Source organism: Somniosus microcephalus, chromosome 15 (genome assembly GCF_052327205.1).
Source record: "Somniosus microcephalus isolate GS21.2 chromosome 15, FLI_Smic_1.0, whole genome shotgun sequence".
Lineage (NCBI taxonomy): Eukaryota > Metazoa > Chordata > Chondrichthyes > Squaliformes > Somniosidae > Somniosus > Somniosus microcephalus.
This window is the reverse complement of record NC_141001.1, coordinates 88191251-88208404: the sequence shown is the minus strand read 5'-3', so window position 1 is coordinate 88208404 and position 17154 is coordinate 88191251. Positions and strand designations below refer to the sequence as shown.

Genomic DNA, 17154 nt, shown 5'->3' with positions numbered 1-17154 from the left:
AGAGGTCGGCAGGCTTCGCGACTTCAGAGACAGTACGATAGCCTTCCACACTGTCGCATTTTCTTTCTTGACCTGCCCATTACCACGAAGGTTGTAGCTGGTAGTTCTACTCGTTGCAATCCCCTTCGATAGCAAAAACTGTCGCAATTCTTCGCTCATAAAGGAAGAACTCCTATCACTATGTATATAGTTAGGCATGCCAAACAAGGAAAACAGTTGGCAGAGGCATTTAATTACAACAGCACTAGTCACATCCGGACAGGGGATAACAAAAGGGAACTGAGAGTACTCGTCTATAATATTAAGAAAATAGACATTATGGTCACTCGATGGAAGGGGACCTTTAAAATCGAGACTCAAACACTCAAATGGTCGAGTTGCTTTAATAAGATGAGCTGGCTCGGACGGCTTATAGAAGCGGGGTTTGCATTCAGCACAAACGCGACAGGTTCTGGTCATTGTCCGGACCTCCTCAATAGAGTAGGGTAGATTGTGGGACTTAATGAAGTGGTTCATTCTGGTAACCCCAGGGTGGCAGAGTGCATCGTGGAGACTTTGAAGCTTATCTGTACCTAGACTAGCACATACTCCTCGTGACAAAGCATCCGATGGCTCATTAAATACTCCAGGCCTGTACTGAATATCATAGTCATATGTTGACAGTTCTATTCGCCATCTTAAAATCTTATCATTTTTGATCTTGCCTCTCTGCTTAGTGTTGAACATAAAGGCCACGGATCGCTGGTCAGTAATGAGCGTAAAACGTTGGCCAGCGAGATAATGTCTCCAATACCTGACTGCTTCGATAATCGCCTGTGCCTCCTTTTCCACTGAAGAATGTCGAACTTCTGGTCCTTGCAATGTACGAGAGAAGAAAGCTACTGGTCTACCAGCTTGGTTAAGAGTTGCTGCCAACGCAAAATCTGATGCATCACTTTCCACTTGAAAAGGGATCTTCTCATCCATGGCACATACCACTGCCTTCTCAATGTCCCATTTGATATCAAGGAAAGCCTCCTGAGCTTCTGCCGATAGCGGAAAAGACGTCGACTTAATAAGAGGTCGGACTTTATCTGAGTAGTTAGCCACCCACTGGGCATAGTACAAGAAGAATCCCAGACACCTTCTTAAAGCTTTTACAGTGTGAGGTAAAGGTAATTCCTTAAGTGGGCATAATCTTTCAGGATCTGGCCCGATTACCCCATTCTCCACAACGCAACCAAGAATACACAAACATGTAGTATTGAAGGCACACTTGTTTTCATTGTAGGTCAGGTTTAACCTCTTTGCAGTCTCTTGGAACTTCGTGAGATTTTGATCATGCTCCCGTTGGTCGCGCCCACAGATAGTAACATTGTCCAGGTACGGGAATGTTGCTTCCAACGCGTATTCATCCACCATACGATCCATCTCCTGTTGGAAGATGGATACCCCATTCGTCACTCCAAGGGGCACCCTAAGGAATTGGTACAGGCGCCCATTAGCTTCGAAGGCCATATAAGGTCGGTCTTCTATTTTAATGGGGAGTTGATGGTAGGCAGACTTTAAATCAATGGTGGAGAACACGCGGTACTGAGTTATCTGGTTCACCATCTCAGAAATACGAGGCAAAGGATAGGCGTCTAATTGGGTATACAAGTTTATAGTCTGGCTATAATCGACCACAAGTCTTTTCTTTTCATTAGTTTTAACCACCACCACCTGGGCACGCCACGGGCTATTACTGTGTTCGATGATTCCCTCCCGTTGAAGCCTTTCCACTTCCTCTTTTATAAATGTTTTATCTTCTGAACTATACCGTCGACTCTTAGTCGCTATAGGTCTACAATTAGGAGCAAGGTTCGCGAACAAAGAAGGCGGACTTACTTTTAAAGTAGAAAGGCCGCAGACTGTGAGTGGAGGCTGAGATCCACCATACTTAAGGGTAACGCTCTCATGCTGACACTGGAAGTCCAAGCCTAATATTAAGCTCACACACAACTGAGGTAATATGAGGAGTTTAAAGTCCTTATACTCCGTATCCTTAACGGTCAATGTGACTTTACAATATCCAGTTACCTCCGAAGTAAGGGACTTGGACGCCATCACAATTTCACTTCGAGTAGGATACACCTTCAATGAACAGGAGTTAACAAGGTTGGGGTGTATAAAACTTTCAGTACTGCCACAGTCTATCAAACACCCAGTAGGACGACCATTAATCTTGATGTCCATCATAGATTTCGACAAGGAACACGGTATGGTTTGGTCAAACGTAGCCGAGGCTAGAGTAAAACGATAGGCGGGAGCAGAGAAGACATTGGGTACAGGATTTCCCTTACACACTTTACTAAAATGTCCCTGTTTCTTACATTTGAAACAGGTAGCCTCTCTGGCTGGGCATCTTTGCCTGGGGTGTTTAGATTGGCCACAAAAATAACACTTAGACCCATGGGGTACAGCCGCAACAATAGGATTAAGTGGAGGCTCCATTGGTGTTATGAATGCCTCCATACTCGGAACACACGAGGCTGAGAGAGACGCACGGGCTGATGCATACACTTCTAAATTCTTCTGGGCTACATCTAACGATCGAGCAGTAGCAACGACCGTTTTTAAAGTTAACGAGTCGTTCTCGAGGAGTCTCTGTCTAATATAATTAGATCGGAGGCCAGATATGAAAGAATCGCGGATGGCTTCTTCCTGATACACTATGGCAGAGACAGTCTTGTAGTTGCAATCCTTAGCCAAAGTCTTAAGGTCCTGCAGGAAATCGTCCAGAGATTCCTCGGGTAATTGCTTGCGAGTAGACAAGAGATACCTAGCATATACTTCGTTAACCGACTTAAGGTACTGGGCCTTAAGGGCTGCGAGGGCCTCTTCATATGTAGTAATATCTTCAATTATCGAGTAAGTTTGATGACTTACCAAGTTGGTTAGAAGACCCAACTTGTTAACCGTCGAATCGAGCGATGCGATGAAGTGTTCAAAACATCGAAGCCAATGCGTAAACTTCTTCGACGCGTCTGCCAAATGGGGATCGATATCCAGACGCTCTGGTTTCAAAAATCGATCCATCTTCCAAAAGCTGTTACTTAATAAAATTGATGTGCCAAATGACTGCCTGAATCCATGAAGTTAGCTTAAAACTAAAGGCTTTTCACAGAATCACAGAAACCCCACAGTGCAGATAGAGGCCATTTCGGCCCATCGAGCCTGCACCGACACATATCCCACCCGATCCCCGTAACCCCTACACCAACACATATCCCACCCTATCCCTGTAACCCCACGTATTTAACCCCCTAACACAAAGGGTCAATTTATCATAGCCAATCAACCTAACCCGCACATCTTTGGACTGTGGGAGGAAACCGGAGCACCCGGAGAAAACCCACGCAAACACGGGGAGAATGTGCAAACTCCACACAGACAGTCGCCCGAGGCCGGATTTGAACCCGGGTCTCTGGCGCTGTGAGGCAACAGTGCTAACCACTATGCCACCGTGCTTATTAAGTAAGAACATGGCATCAAGTTAACACAGTTCATCACCGACCCAGCCCTTGGTAGAACATTCCAGAAGAGGGGCGGGGCTAGGGAGGAGCATAAGTTGTTACACTGGTTCAACATTCCAGACATTAGCATGTACAACAACAACAATACAAATGCCAGAACACAGAGTTATTTCATCACATTACCTGACTCAGACCTTTTGTATTCTCTCTTAGTCTGACCCCACCTAATACCTCACTATTTCTTACTCTAGTGCTATCTGTCTCTGCCCATCCTTTGTGCACTTTGTTTCTCCTTTCTAATGCTGCATCCTGGTTCCCACCCCCCTGCCAAATTAGTTTAAACCCTCCCCAACAGCACTAGCAAACCCTCCCATAAGTTCCAACACTGTTGAAGTGCCTGTTCAGGTCCCACCTCCCCCAAAACTGGTCCCAATGTCCGAGGAATCTGAAGCCCTCCCTCCTGCACCATCTCTCCAGCCACACATTCATCTGCTCTATCCTCCTATTTCTATATACTCACTAGCTCGTGGCACAGGGAGTAATCCAGAGATTACTACCTTTGAGGTCCTGCTTTTTAATCTCTTTCCTAGCTCCCTAAATCATCCCTTTTTCTACCTATGTCGTTGGTACCGATATGGACCACGACCTCTGGCTGTTCACCCTCCCCTCTCAGAATGTTCTGTAGCCGCTCAGTGACATCCTTGACCCTGGCACCAGGGAGGCAACATACCATCCTGGAATCACGTCTGCCACCGCAGAAAGCTCCCGCCTGTTCCCCAAACTATCGAATCCCCTAGCACTATTGCCTTCCCGATCTTCCTCCCAGTACAGCTGAGCCACCTGTGGTGCCGTGGACTTGGCTCGGGCTGTACTTCCCAGAGGAACCATCGCCTTCACCAGTATTCAGTACTGATATTCAGTATTTGGATATTTAGTCCAGTAGTCTACTCTGTCCTAGATGGCGCTGAAATACTTGAATGCCTGGCTTCCAGAGTGTCCACAAAGCTTACCACAAGTTGGATCTTCAGAGCTATGTGTCGCCCACATGGAATATAGCTTATGACATCGCTAAGCAAACACCAGCATAGAGCATATTTGATAAGCAATATCAATGGAGCAGACATTTGGTATTGTTAGAATAAAATTTTGCTGGACAAGATTGCTGGACAAAATTTTGCTGGACAAGATTTTGCTGGAAAAGACACAAACAAAAAATTCGCTGACCGGGACTAATTGAATCACTGCACAGTGAGACATGCCACGCTTACGCATGGCTGGAACAAAGTTCATCTCGTGTCCTGACTGGGACTAATTGAATCACTGAGGACTAACAAGGTTCACTGGTATCCTATTATCGAACTAATCACTTGTATCCTATTATCGAACTAATCACATTCCGCCGGTGACGCGGACGGAACAAGACGGAACGAAGACCTGAAGAGGCAGAATTGGCAACACAAGTGTGTAAACTCCTGACTGGAGGAAAATAACGATATGCGCTAATAAACAAATTGATTGGATGAATGTAAATGATCTAAAACCAACTTCTTGGAATTGTATATAAGCTCGGCACGTACTACAATCGGGGAGAAGGTGCTCTCGCAGACCGCGTGGTTGCAGACGCTTCTCCCAGAGCTCTGTCATTTAATAAAGTTGTCTCTCTTACTCAAAGTCTAGTTTCTGAGGAATCATTTTTCCTACAACAAATTGGCGCTGTGAGCAGGGTGCCACGGAGCTGAACAGTCATTCGAGTCAGTGACCAGGGTGAGTAGTCAGATTTTTGACCACCCATAAATCAGAGACACTCGACAAGGCGACTGAACGACGAAGCGGCACCAAAACGAATCTGGGACACAGACTGAGTGGGTAAGAGACATTACTTGATTTGTATGTGTGTATTTGTATTTGTGTAATAGTAACTAAGAAAAACCTCAGACCAGGAGGACACTTGTCTCAGACACCTAGCCTCATGCCGGTTGTTAAGAGGGCAAATGCCCCATGCGAAGGCCAGGACCATGAAGTAGGTGCCGAGACTCCAAGGTGTTCTAAAGTCGTGATACTAGTCGAGTATGGTTAACATTTTTCTGCATTATATCATGTTGCTAAGTGAACTAGGAGATTATTAGTGTCGGTGTTGTAGGACCCTGATCAGGTAAACAGACACCGGGGAGGGGTAGAAACCCCGTCCAACAAGCAAGCATTACACGTCCGGGCAGTTTTGAGAGAAAGACAAACCCGGACCTCTGAGAACGCTGGCATAGAGTGCGACAAGAAGCTCGGGTATTCTCGGAAGGAAAGAATAGGGGGGCTCTCTAAGGAACAGATCTCCAGACACGAAGGAACGACCGGTGAAGCAGCGGCGATGTCAGGTGAGGAAGTTAAGAGGGGACCTTCGGGCTCCCTCACATATTCTTATATGACAAACCGACAGTCGTTAATTAAGAAGATGCAGAAAGACGGTTGGGATGTGTCACAGACTTTAGAACTCCAGAGAAGCTGGTTGACTAAACTGACAAAGGATAAAACCAAGAAGGCAGGAGTGTTATTAGTACACCAACTAGCAGGACTCATTTAACAAGTAAACGTAATAAGTTGACAAACAGTGCAATTACAGGTATTGCGGAAAACGGGGGCACCTAGAGGCCGCCTGTTACGGAAAACACGGCAGGCCTAGTGAGGGGCAAAACACCCTAACCGCCGAAGAATATAAGGAATGGCAGGAATATAAGCGTAGTAGTTGATGTCCTGTGGCCCCCATAAAAGGTAAAAGGGAGGGGAGAATTTGTGTGTCTGCACTAGTAGGGGGCCGACAATGTGAAATGCTGGTGGACACAGGCGCATCAGTTTCCGTCACTAACCTCCCCCTCCCCACGACTAGTAAGTCAATACTCCTGCGAGGACTCAATGGCACTAAAGTGCCAGCTCACTTGAGCACCACGCAGCTGGTGGAAATCGATAATATATACCTCCCCATGAAATTCTATGTGTGTAAAAATAATGAAGGTACAATATTAGGTAATGATATAATGAGGGAGTACAAAGCAATAATTGATTGTGGCAAAGGAAAGTTAACATGGCCAAAGGCGGATGGCCGTAAGGAAAAGATTAGACAACTGGCAAATAACACTGGCACCCTTGGGGTGGCCACCGTAACTACCAGGGACTGGCACGAAGATACGGGAGGATACGGAGCCATTTGTGATTCCGTGATTGGGGTATGGGCTGAAACAAAGTTAGATACAGGAAAAGCTAGTATCGACCCTATTAAGATTCCCGGACCAGAACACAAGCCACACCGCCAGTACCCAATAAAGGCGGAGGCCAGGAAGGCAGTCGTGGACATAGTGAAGGGGCTAGTAGAAAGGGGTATCCTGAGGGAAACCACGAGCACTACTAATTCCCCCACATGGCCAGTAGAGAAACCTGATGGGAGCTATCGGTTGACTATAGACTATACGGCCCTCAACAAGGTCACTCCTAAATTACACCCCATCGTTGCCAGTCCCTCAACAATTTTGAATGGGCTATCCTCTGAACAGAAGATATTCACCGTTTTAGACATAGCTAACGGATTCTGGGCACTCCCATTAGATCCAGAATCACAAGAGAAATTTGCATTCACAGTAGGGGATAAACAATATACGTGGACCCGATTGCCACAGGGATTCCATAATAGCCCAGCTATTTTTCACCGCGTCATGAGTGATATCCTAAAACAGATAGAAGTACCTAAAGGAAGCACTATTTTGCAGTACGTCGACGACATACTAATAGCCTCGGAAACGAAGGCAGACCATCTGGCAACCCTATATTTAGTACTAAGGGCCCTAGAGACGGCTGGCCTCAAGGTAAGCCCTAAAAAAGCACAGATAGGAAAAACTCAGGTCCTGTACCTGGGACATCTAATCTCCCAAGGACTTAAAGAAATGCCACAGGACAGGAAACACGCTGTCCAGGGCATGCCGAGACCCGTAACAGTACGTGGAGTCAGGAAGGTACTGGGGCTCTTTAATTACAGTCGAAATTTTATCCCGGGGTTCGCTAAATTAGCAGAACCTATACAAAGATTAGTGAAAGGGGGTAAACCCGCGTTGGAACCGATAGATTGGGGACCGGAACAAGAGGAAGCTTATACTCAACTAAAGTCTGAGCTAGTATCAGCCCCAGGGCTAGGACTGCCAGGTATGAGTAAGGACTTCCACATACATTGCAACAATGAAGAAGGGTTTTACACAGCAGTAGTTACGCAGGATCATGGGGATAAAAGAAGGCCCGTCGCCTACTATTCCACAGCGGAGGGACCGGTAGTCACAGGGCTCTCCCGGTGCATAGCTGCATTGGATTGTGCGGCTTGGGCAGTAAAGGTTAGTGAGCCGATAGTAATGACAGGAAACATTATATTGCACACTAAACACACTCTGGTAGAGATGCTGAATACCGGGAAATTAAGATCCGTCTCGAACATGAGACGTGCCAAGTGGGAGGCTGTCCTCCTCCCTCCGAGTAAAGCAGTAACCATTGTTAGAGACACAGGGGCGAACCCGGCAGAAGGAATACTGGGAACTGGGGAGCCCCACAACTGTGGGGACGTAGATATGAACCTGGAAGAAGATAGGATAAAAGACACCCCTTTAGCGACAGCGGAAGAGACGTTGTACGTAGGTGGTTCATGCAAGTATATAGATGGGCTGCCCCGAACGGGGTGGGCGGTGGTTAATGGCAAATTAAAAACCGTAGAGTCAGGACGGATTGACGGAGGCCTATCGGCCCAAGTGGCAGAGCTAGTGGCTCTCAACAGGGCACTAGAGTTGTCAGAGAATAAAATCGTGAACATTTACACAGATAGTAGGTATGCCTTTGGGGTGGTCCACGATTATATGACTGCATGGGGTAGGAGGGGATTCATTACTACGGGAGGCAATCCCATAAAACACCAGCTGAGGATAGAAGCCCTCCTAGAAGCTAGCGACAAACCCCAACAGGTAGCAGTAATTAAGATTAAGGCACATCAGAGGGAACCGGACCGGACTAGCCCGGACTGGTTAAATCACCAGGGGAACCAGGCTGCGGACCAAGCAGCACAAAGGGCGCTAGAGCAAGGAAGGATCGAAGAAGTACCAATAGCCGCTGTGAGCAGCTCCGAGGACGAGATAAGTATTGACGAACTCCATGAGGACACCCCCGACGTCGAAAAAGGTACGTGGGAAGAACAAGGCGCAAAGCGGGGAAGCGATAATGTCTGGCGAAAGGACAACAGGGTAATGGCCCCCAAGTGCATTCAAAATACGCTATTAGAACTCCACTTTGGGCTTGTACACTCAGGGAGAGAAGCGATGATGGGAAGCCTCAGCAAAGAATGGTGGTGGAAGGGGATGGGAAGAGATATCGCGAGATACTGCCATCGATGTATCACCTGTGCGCAGTATAACCCCGGGCGACCCATAAAAGTCAAAATGGGACATCAACCAAGGCCGCGAGGGCCCTGGGAGCATATACAGATGGACTTCACAGGTCCCCTTCCACCGTCACACGGCAAAACCTACTGCCTCGTGTTCATAGACCAATTCACCCGCTGGGTAGAGGCTTTCCCTACGCGAAATTGCACCGCTTTGATGGTTGCCAGAGTCTTAGCTGAAGAAGTAATCCCCAGGTGGGGAATACCAATTCAAATGGACTCTGATCAAGGTACCCACTTTACCGGGAGTGTCATAAAAACGGTTTGCCAATTAATGGGAATTAAACAAAAATTCCACATCCCATACCACCCTCAAAGTTCGGGCATGGTGGAACGAATGAACCGAACCCTTAAAAATGCATTGGCAAAGGCAATGCAGACGTCAGGGAAAACCTGGACTGAAGTATTGCCCATTATCCTAATGAAGCTGCGAGCCACTGAAAACTGAACGACAGGCTTGACCCTTTATGAATTGATGACAGGAAGGGCGATGCAATTGCCAGAAGGCATCATAACAGGTGGGGCCGATGTAGGCCCTTTAAAAGATAGACTAAAACGATACGTTCTGGAACTTAGCACTCAATTAAAGGAGATGCGAAAGAATGTCCGCGATAATCAGGAGGACAAGGATCGGGCACAAGAGCTCACAATGACGGCTTATGTTCCCTCAGCGGGTCGTAAAGTCATGGTGAAAACTCTGCCCAGCAAACCAGGGTTCGCCCCAAAATGGAGTGGGCCATATGAAATCATAATCAGTGGGGATACCTGTGCCTGTCTAGACATAAGGGGTAAAGGAGTATGGAAGCATTGGACACAATTGAAAGTATATAAAGACGACTGACTGGCTACTTTCTGAATCTGTTTTGCAGGTGATCTGCATACCCTTTGTCATAAAATTCCTGTAAAGACTGGACTGTAGTGATATATTAATCATGTTTAGAGTATCATGGGTAATGGCGTTATTTTATATTGTCACGGGAAGCGCGGTACCCCATTTACGTAAAGAGAGAGGATTGCATGTAAATACCTTTCTGTATATGTCATATGTCTATGCGAAAAAAATGGGCCAAAGCTCCTGCTGGGTGTGCGCCCATGTGCCCACCCATACGGGGGGAGGAATCCCATTAAGACCTATCCCCTTTAAGGTAGAGGAAATGGTAGGGTGGTTATTATACTCTAATACCACCTGGAATAAGGAGGATACCATACAAACTCAAAATAGCTTGAATCCAGGTCAGCTGGAACATGAGTGGAAACAGGCAGGGTATAACCCCACGAACTTTAAAGGATGGTTTCATCCCCAGTACGATAATCGAAGGTATCCAGAAGAGCTATTAGTCAGCACAGGGGGAAAACTAAACAATGCAGAGGGGGAAGTCTGCTTGGTAAACTATGACGAGACAGGGTTAGTGGTCGGATGGAGTAAGTGCAAGTATAATTACATTTTAACCAAAACCAGTACTAAACGACCAGGTGCCCTAGAATGGCCCTACGTGGGAACGTTTAATTTATCCGAAGTGCTAAACCAGACTAGCAATCTACCCTGGAGGGGAATACCTGTGATCATGCACCAACTTTGGAACAAATTTGAGGCCTATAATAATACCTATTTCATTTGCGGATATAAGGCGTATCCATGGCTTCCACGAACCTGGACTGGGTCATGCTATATAGGATGCGTAGTACCATACATCCATCATTTATCCTCCCTAACCCACCACTACGGGTACCAGTCGTTATGGCAACCAGCCAAGCGTGTTAAGAGAGCTATTACGGAAACCGAAAGATTCTGGGCTATAGCATTCCCCTGGTACGGAACAGGAAAAATAGCAAGGGAATCCATAAACATGGCAGCAGTGCTCGAACAAATAGCCAACGATACGGCTGAGTCCCTGAGAGAAATGAGTGCCGAAATGGTGGCGATCCGGACCACCGCCTTACAGAATAGGAGAGCCCTAGATTATCCGTTGGCGGCGCAAGGAGGCACCTGTGCCCTGATCGGGACAGACTGCTGTACATATGTCCCAGATAGCTCCGAGAATATCACGAACCTAGCAAATCATATCCAAGAAGAAATAAAGAAGCTCCATCAACCCACAAGCACAGGGGGATGGCTTGATTGGTTGCGAGGGAAGACCGGGTGGGGAGCGTGGATGATGCAAGGGATAATAATAATAATAGTTGTAATTTGTATGTTGATGTGTTGTGCGCTGAGCCTTATAAAGTTGTGTTGCCAAACTGCCATGAAAACCGTGATGCTGATCGCCTCTATCGAGGAGGAACACACCAACCTGCTACCAAGGGACGAAGAACACCAATACGACACTGTCGAAGGAGCAACTGAACCCCGGACATAAGCCAGTGGCTGTAAGCACCGACGAAAGGGGGACCGAGGATGGTCACCTGGGAGCAAATGAATCGTGCACCAGGACCAAGAGGAGGGACTGTTAGAATAAAATTTTGCTGGACAAGATTGCTGGACAAAATTTTGCTGGACAAGATTGCTGGACAAGATTTTGCTGGAAAAGACACAAACAACAAATTCGCTGACCGGGACTAATTGAATCACTGCACAGTGAGACATGCCACGCTTACGCATGGCTGGAACAAAGTTCATCTCGTGTCCTGACTGGGACTAATTGAATCACTGAGGACTAACAAGGTTCACTGGTATCCTATTATCGAACTAATCACTTGTATCCTATTATCGAACTAATCACATTCCGCCGGTGACGCGGACGGAACAAGACGGAACGAAGACCTGACGAGGCAGAATTGGCAACACAAGTGTGTAAACTCCTGACTGGAGGAAAATAACGATATGTGTTAATAAACGAATTGATTGGATGAATGTAAATGATCTAAAACCAACTTCTTGGAATTGTATACAAGCTCGGCACGTACTACAATCGGGGAGAAGGTGCTCTCGCAGACCGTGTGGTTGCAGACGCTTCTCCCAGAGCTCTGTCATTTAATAAAGTTGTCTCTCTTACTCAAAGTCTAGTTTCCGAGGAATCATTTTTCCTACAACAGTATGATCAAACGACAACTCTGGACCATGAAGGATGCTCTATAATATGCTCCGGAGAGAGTTACAGAATGGTAGTCATCTGCTGCTCATTAAACAATGTAGCCATTGAAAGAAGCAGATGTTCGTTTCTGGAAGATCAGCAGCAATAAGCCATCGCTCAGCAGAAGGAGAAAAAGGGGGCAAAAAATGATGACTAAGAGCTAGCAGAAGCTCAGCACTAGTGCAGAAAACAGCATGGGTTCACCAGGTTCCACATGAGCAGTTCTTTCCTTTAGACCTGCTTTAATGCTTCATTAGATTTTTTTTTTGCTTGAAGAACCATGCCATTTTAAAAATACTGTAAAGTTTACGGTGATGTACTGTGTTTCTATTGACCATCATCCAATTGATGATCTCCATGATGCATGCTCAAAGAAGCTGAAATTTGTCTGACTGACTCACTCTACCCACCTACATTCTGTGACTTCTGTGGAAGATGGACTTTTTCATTAAAACTCTTAAAAAGTATATTCACATACATATTTTATGAAATCATTGTACGTTTTGATTGCAAGGTACTTCTGGGAGGAGTGCATTGATACATTCAGGTTGCTTGACATGACCATGCTTGTGCTGGGAACAATGCAGGTCAAGGTATTAAGAAAACATGCTTGATCTTGATTTTTGGCGATTAGCTAGGCGTGGGGAGAGGGCAGGGAAGGCCTGCATAGGTGTGATCATGTTACTTAGTGTTGTTACCCATCTTGGTAGTCGTGTGCTGCAAGGAGAAAATAAATGTGTATTGAATGAGTGAATGGCCCAAATGTTTGTGGTAGTAATGACGGCGATACTGTCAATGTTAACCGCCATTACTCCTCTGAAACCAACAGCAACTTCTGGAGTCCGCACATGCGCAGATAAAAGGGGGAAATCCAGAGGCTGCTGTCAGCGATTCCACGCTTCTCCACAGGGTGCGCTGTTGAACTCCCTAGAGCCCGCAATCATTTCAAATCACCGACGAAAACTTCCTCTATTATGCTGGAATATCGCTGTTAACCCCACCCCCCACCCACCCTGGAAAAAGTTAAGCCTTGTTGAAAGAGGTGTAACTGGGTTTTGACTGCTGAACAACTGTTCTGGCCCTGAAAAATCTAATTTTATATTTGTGGAATGTCAAATTTTTCCATTATGATAAAAATTCCATGGTTCTTTATTTTAAAATTTTTAAAAGTTTGTTTATGATATTTCAGCTTCTACCTTAATCCCATGTGTATGTCCCAATCTTTATTTCGCTCTCTGTAAAATGATTAAAATGTGAAGGAAAATCAGTGCCTTTTACTTCCTGGTTTGCTGTCTGTGATAATTCACTGTTGCTGGACACTGGAAATCCCCTAGATTTGGCGTCAGATTCAAATTAACATTGGAAGAGGTGAAATTGATGCCACAGAGATCGCTAGATCTTTGTGGCCAGCTTTCTTCGAAGTCAACGGCAAGCGCCATCACTTCGCCGCTGACTGCAAAATATGGGCCAATATCTTGCACTGCGTATTTTAGGCAGCAGTTTCATAATTATATGCACAACTTACCTGAGTGTAAAGTACCTTGTCTACCGAAAGTTTGTGGGGAAACTTTAAGAGCTGACTGTATGCATGGTTATCTGTATGTGTGAATAACTATGGTCAGTTTTCAATCTGCTCTCAGCTGCAGTATTCTAAAGTTTTCTTTTAATTTTCTCCTACTCAGCCATGTTCATTACTTCCATTTGTGTTACATTTGAGGCAGGTTGCTAGATCAATTCAGGTTAGGAATGCTAGGTTAATCAAGCAAAATCATTTAATCTGTAATTTATTGGTTATTTAATTGGAGCAAGGTATGTTGACCAGGATACTGGGGGAAACTCTCTGCTCTTCTTTGAATAGTGCCATGGGATCTTTAATGGCGATCTGAACCATCATTACTGTAGTTTAATGTCTCACCCAAAGGTTGGAGCCACTGAATATGTAGCACTTCCTCAGTGAGCCGGCATTAAATGCTCAAGTTTTGGGGTAGGGTTTGAACCCACAACATACTGATCCAAAGGTGACAGTGCTAATAACTGTGCCAAACTTTGGATCAGTGGTTACCTACATCGGTCAACCTCCAGATACGATTGCCTATCTTTATTCATGCTCATTCTAATTTCTAAGTTCTTTAAGTCTGGATATCATTCGAGCATCCCCGGCGCATGACCCTGCATTGGCCTCTTGTATTTGTCTTCCCTATCTCCGTCACCTTCTGGTCCGCAGTGGCTTTCCCCTCATACACAACTATGGGAAACACCTCAAAACAATTCATACTCAATTAATTATTTTGTAAGTTTAGTGACTTGTTATATAGGCAAACATGATAACCATTTTGCACACAGTAAGATTCCACAAACAGCAATGAATTGAGTGATCAGTTAATCTAATTTTGGTGATGTTGGTTGAAATAATGGCCAATCCCCAAGAAATCCTTACTGTTTTTCAAATAGTACCACATGATATTTATCATCCATTTGAACCCATTAATTATCAGAACGTGCAAACGAGCCTCGAGCAATGCAGTGCTCCCTCCATATTGCACTTCAGCTCTGATTATATGCTCATGTCCTGGGTAGAGCCTTCAACCCACAGTCACTTGACTTACAGCAAGAGTGCTACCAACTGAGCCAACCTGATACAGGGAAGATGAACCATGCCAATTTGTCCTTGATAGCGGCATGAAGACATCACCAGCTACCAGAGTTTGAGAAGAAACAAACGGATGTGATGTAATATCAAAGAACACACGTTAGTAAGTTCAGAATGTTAGTTAAGGAATAGCCAGACACAGCCACAATACTCGCACACTTACGGCAATCCTGCTCATCAGAATCATCCCCACAGTCGTTGTCACCATCACAGACCCAGGAGCGCCGGATGCACTTGCCATTGTCACAATGGAATTCCAGAGGGGAACAGGTAGGCAGCACTGGAAAGGAGGAAAGAAATGGTAAGACAGAACCAACTTTCAAAAGTGCTGCCTACGCAGACCAAACTTTACAGATTCTCTATAAAAAGCACCTCTTGCAAAACTACAGAAAAATGTAACGTTATTTTATATATATATAAATGAATCTGTCCGTCTGTCTGTATGTCCACGCTTAACTCAAAAGTTATAGAGCGTACCTACACATATGTTATATCAAAAGAAAGCTTATGATTAGGGGAGTGTCATAGGCATATTTACTTTTTGGTCAGAGAGAAATTACTCAGACGGTATACAAAAAACGTTCAAAAAACAGACAAAATCCGCTCATTAGCGCTGAGTGACGTGATGGTTGACCAATCCTATGGGGGAAGCGCGGTGCGTCACAGGGGGTGTTTCATGGCGTGTGTGGGTGGGGCCTAATCCTGCCGCGAGTGCGGGAGCGGGAAAACAGATACACAGACATCGACAGAGACAACCACGTGGCCCGAGAGCCCGAGAGACAGCGAGCATACACACACAGAGACACATACACCCGCGCATCCCCCGCTCTCTCTCCTTCCCCCCCCCCTCTCTCTCTCTCTCCTATTTATTTACACAGAGAGAACCGCGCGGCCCGAGAGACAGCGAGCGGGCGAGCGGCAGTGGCGGGCCGGAGCGTCAGCTGAGCTGGGGTGACTCGGGCCGGGCCTGAGGCACAGCGCCGCGCACGGGGGCTGCGGGTCACCGCGGCCGGGCTCTGATTCCAGCCCCTTTCCCGGGGTGTCTTCCTCTCTTCTCTATCTCCTTCCCTCTCTCCTCTTCCCTCTCTCTCTCCTTCCATCTCTCTCTCTCTCTCCTGCCGTGAGTGCGGGACCGGGAAAACAGATACACTGAGCGGGAGCTCAGCTGAGGTGAGTCGGGCCGGGCCTGAGGCGCTAGGCCGCGCACGGGGGCTCCGGGTCACCGCGGCCGGGCTGAGTCCAGCCCCTTCCCCAGGGTGTCTTCTTCTCTTCTCCATCTCCTTCCCTAACTCTCTCCTTCCCTCTCTCTTTCTCTCTCTTCTTCCCCCTCTCTCTCCTTCCCCCTCTCTCTCTCTCCTTCCCCCCTCTCTCTCTCTCTCCTTCCCTCTCTCTCTCGCCTTCCCTCTCTCTCTCCCTCCTTCCCCCTCTCTCTTTCCTTCTCCCTCTCTCTCTCTCCTTCCCCCTCTCTCTCTCTCCTTCCCCCCCTCTCTTTCTCCTTCCCCCCTCTCTCTCTCTCCTTCCCCCTCTCTCTCTCTCCTTCCCCCTCTCTCTCTCCTTCCCTCTCTCTCTCTCTCCTTCTTTCTCTCTCTCTCTCCTTCCCTCTCTCTCTCTTTCCCTCTCTCCTTCCCCCCCTCTCTCTCTCTCTCCTTCTTTCTCTCTCTCTCTCTCCTTCCCCCTCTCTCTCTCTCTCCTTCCCCCTCTCTCTCTCTCTCCTTCCCCCTCTCTCTCTCTCTCCTTCCCCCCTCTCTCTCTCCCCTTCTCTCTCTCTCTCTCTCTCTCTCCTTCCCCCCTCTCTCTCTCCTTCCCCCTCTCTCTCTCTCTCCCCCTATCTCTCTCCCCCTATCTCTCTCTCCTTCCCCCTCTCTCTCTCTCCTTCCCCCTCTCTCTCTCTCTCTCCTTCTCTCTCTCTCTCTCTCCTTCCCTCTCTCCTTCCCCCCCTCTCTCTCTCTCCCCCTCTCTCTCTCTCTCCTTCCCCCCTCTCTCTCTCCTTCCCCCTCTCTCTCTCTCCTTCCCCCTCTCTCTCTCCTTCCCCCTCTCTCTCTCTCTCCTTCCCCCTCTCTCTCTCTCTCCTTCCCCCTCTCTCTCTCTCTCCTTCACTCTCTCTCTCTCTCCTTCCCTCTCTCTCTCTCTCTCCTTCCCCCTCTCTCTCTCCTTCCCCCTCTCTCTCTCCTTCCCCCTCTCTCTCTCCTTCCCCCTCTCTCTCCTTCCCCCTCTCTCTCCTTCCCCCTCTCTCTCCTTCCCCCTCTCTCTCTCCTTCCCTCTCTCTCTCTCCTTCCCCCTCTCTCTCTCTCCTTCCCCCCTCTCTCTCTCCTTCCCCCCCTCTCTCTCTCTCTCTCTCCTTCCCCCTCTCTCTCTCTCCTTCCCCCTCTCTCTCTCTCCTTCCTCCTCTCTCTCTCCTTCCCCCCCTCTCTCTCTCTCCTTCCCCCTCTCTCTCTCTCCTTCCCCCTCTCTCTCTCTCTCCTCCCCCCTCTCTCTCTCTCCTTC

The 17154-nt window shown here is 47.1% G+C and overlaps 1 protein-coding gene across 1 annotated transcript in view; it reads right to left on the bottom strand.

Moving 5' to 3' along the window:
• Nucleotides 1-17154, bottom strand: part of lrp4 (low density lipoprotein receptor-related protein 4) — a 512348-nt gene that overhangs the window by 156236 nt on the left and 338958 nt on the right. Inside the window, exon 3 of the mRNA XM_086008096.1 lies at nt 14834-14950. Coding sequence (XP_085864222.1) covers nt 14834-14950 — 117 coding nt within the window. The remainder of the gene's footprint in view (nt 1-14833; nt 14951-17154) is intronic.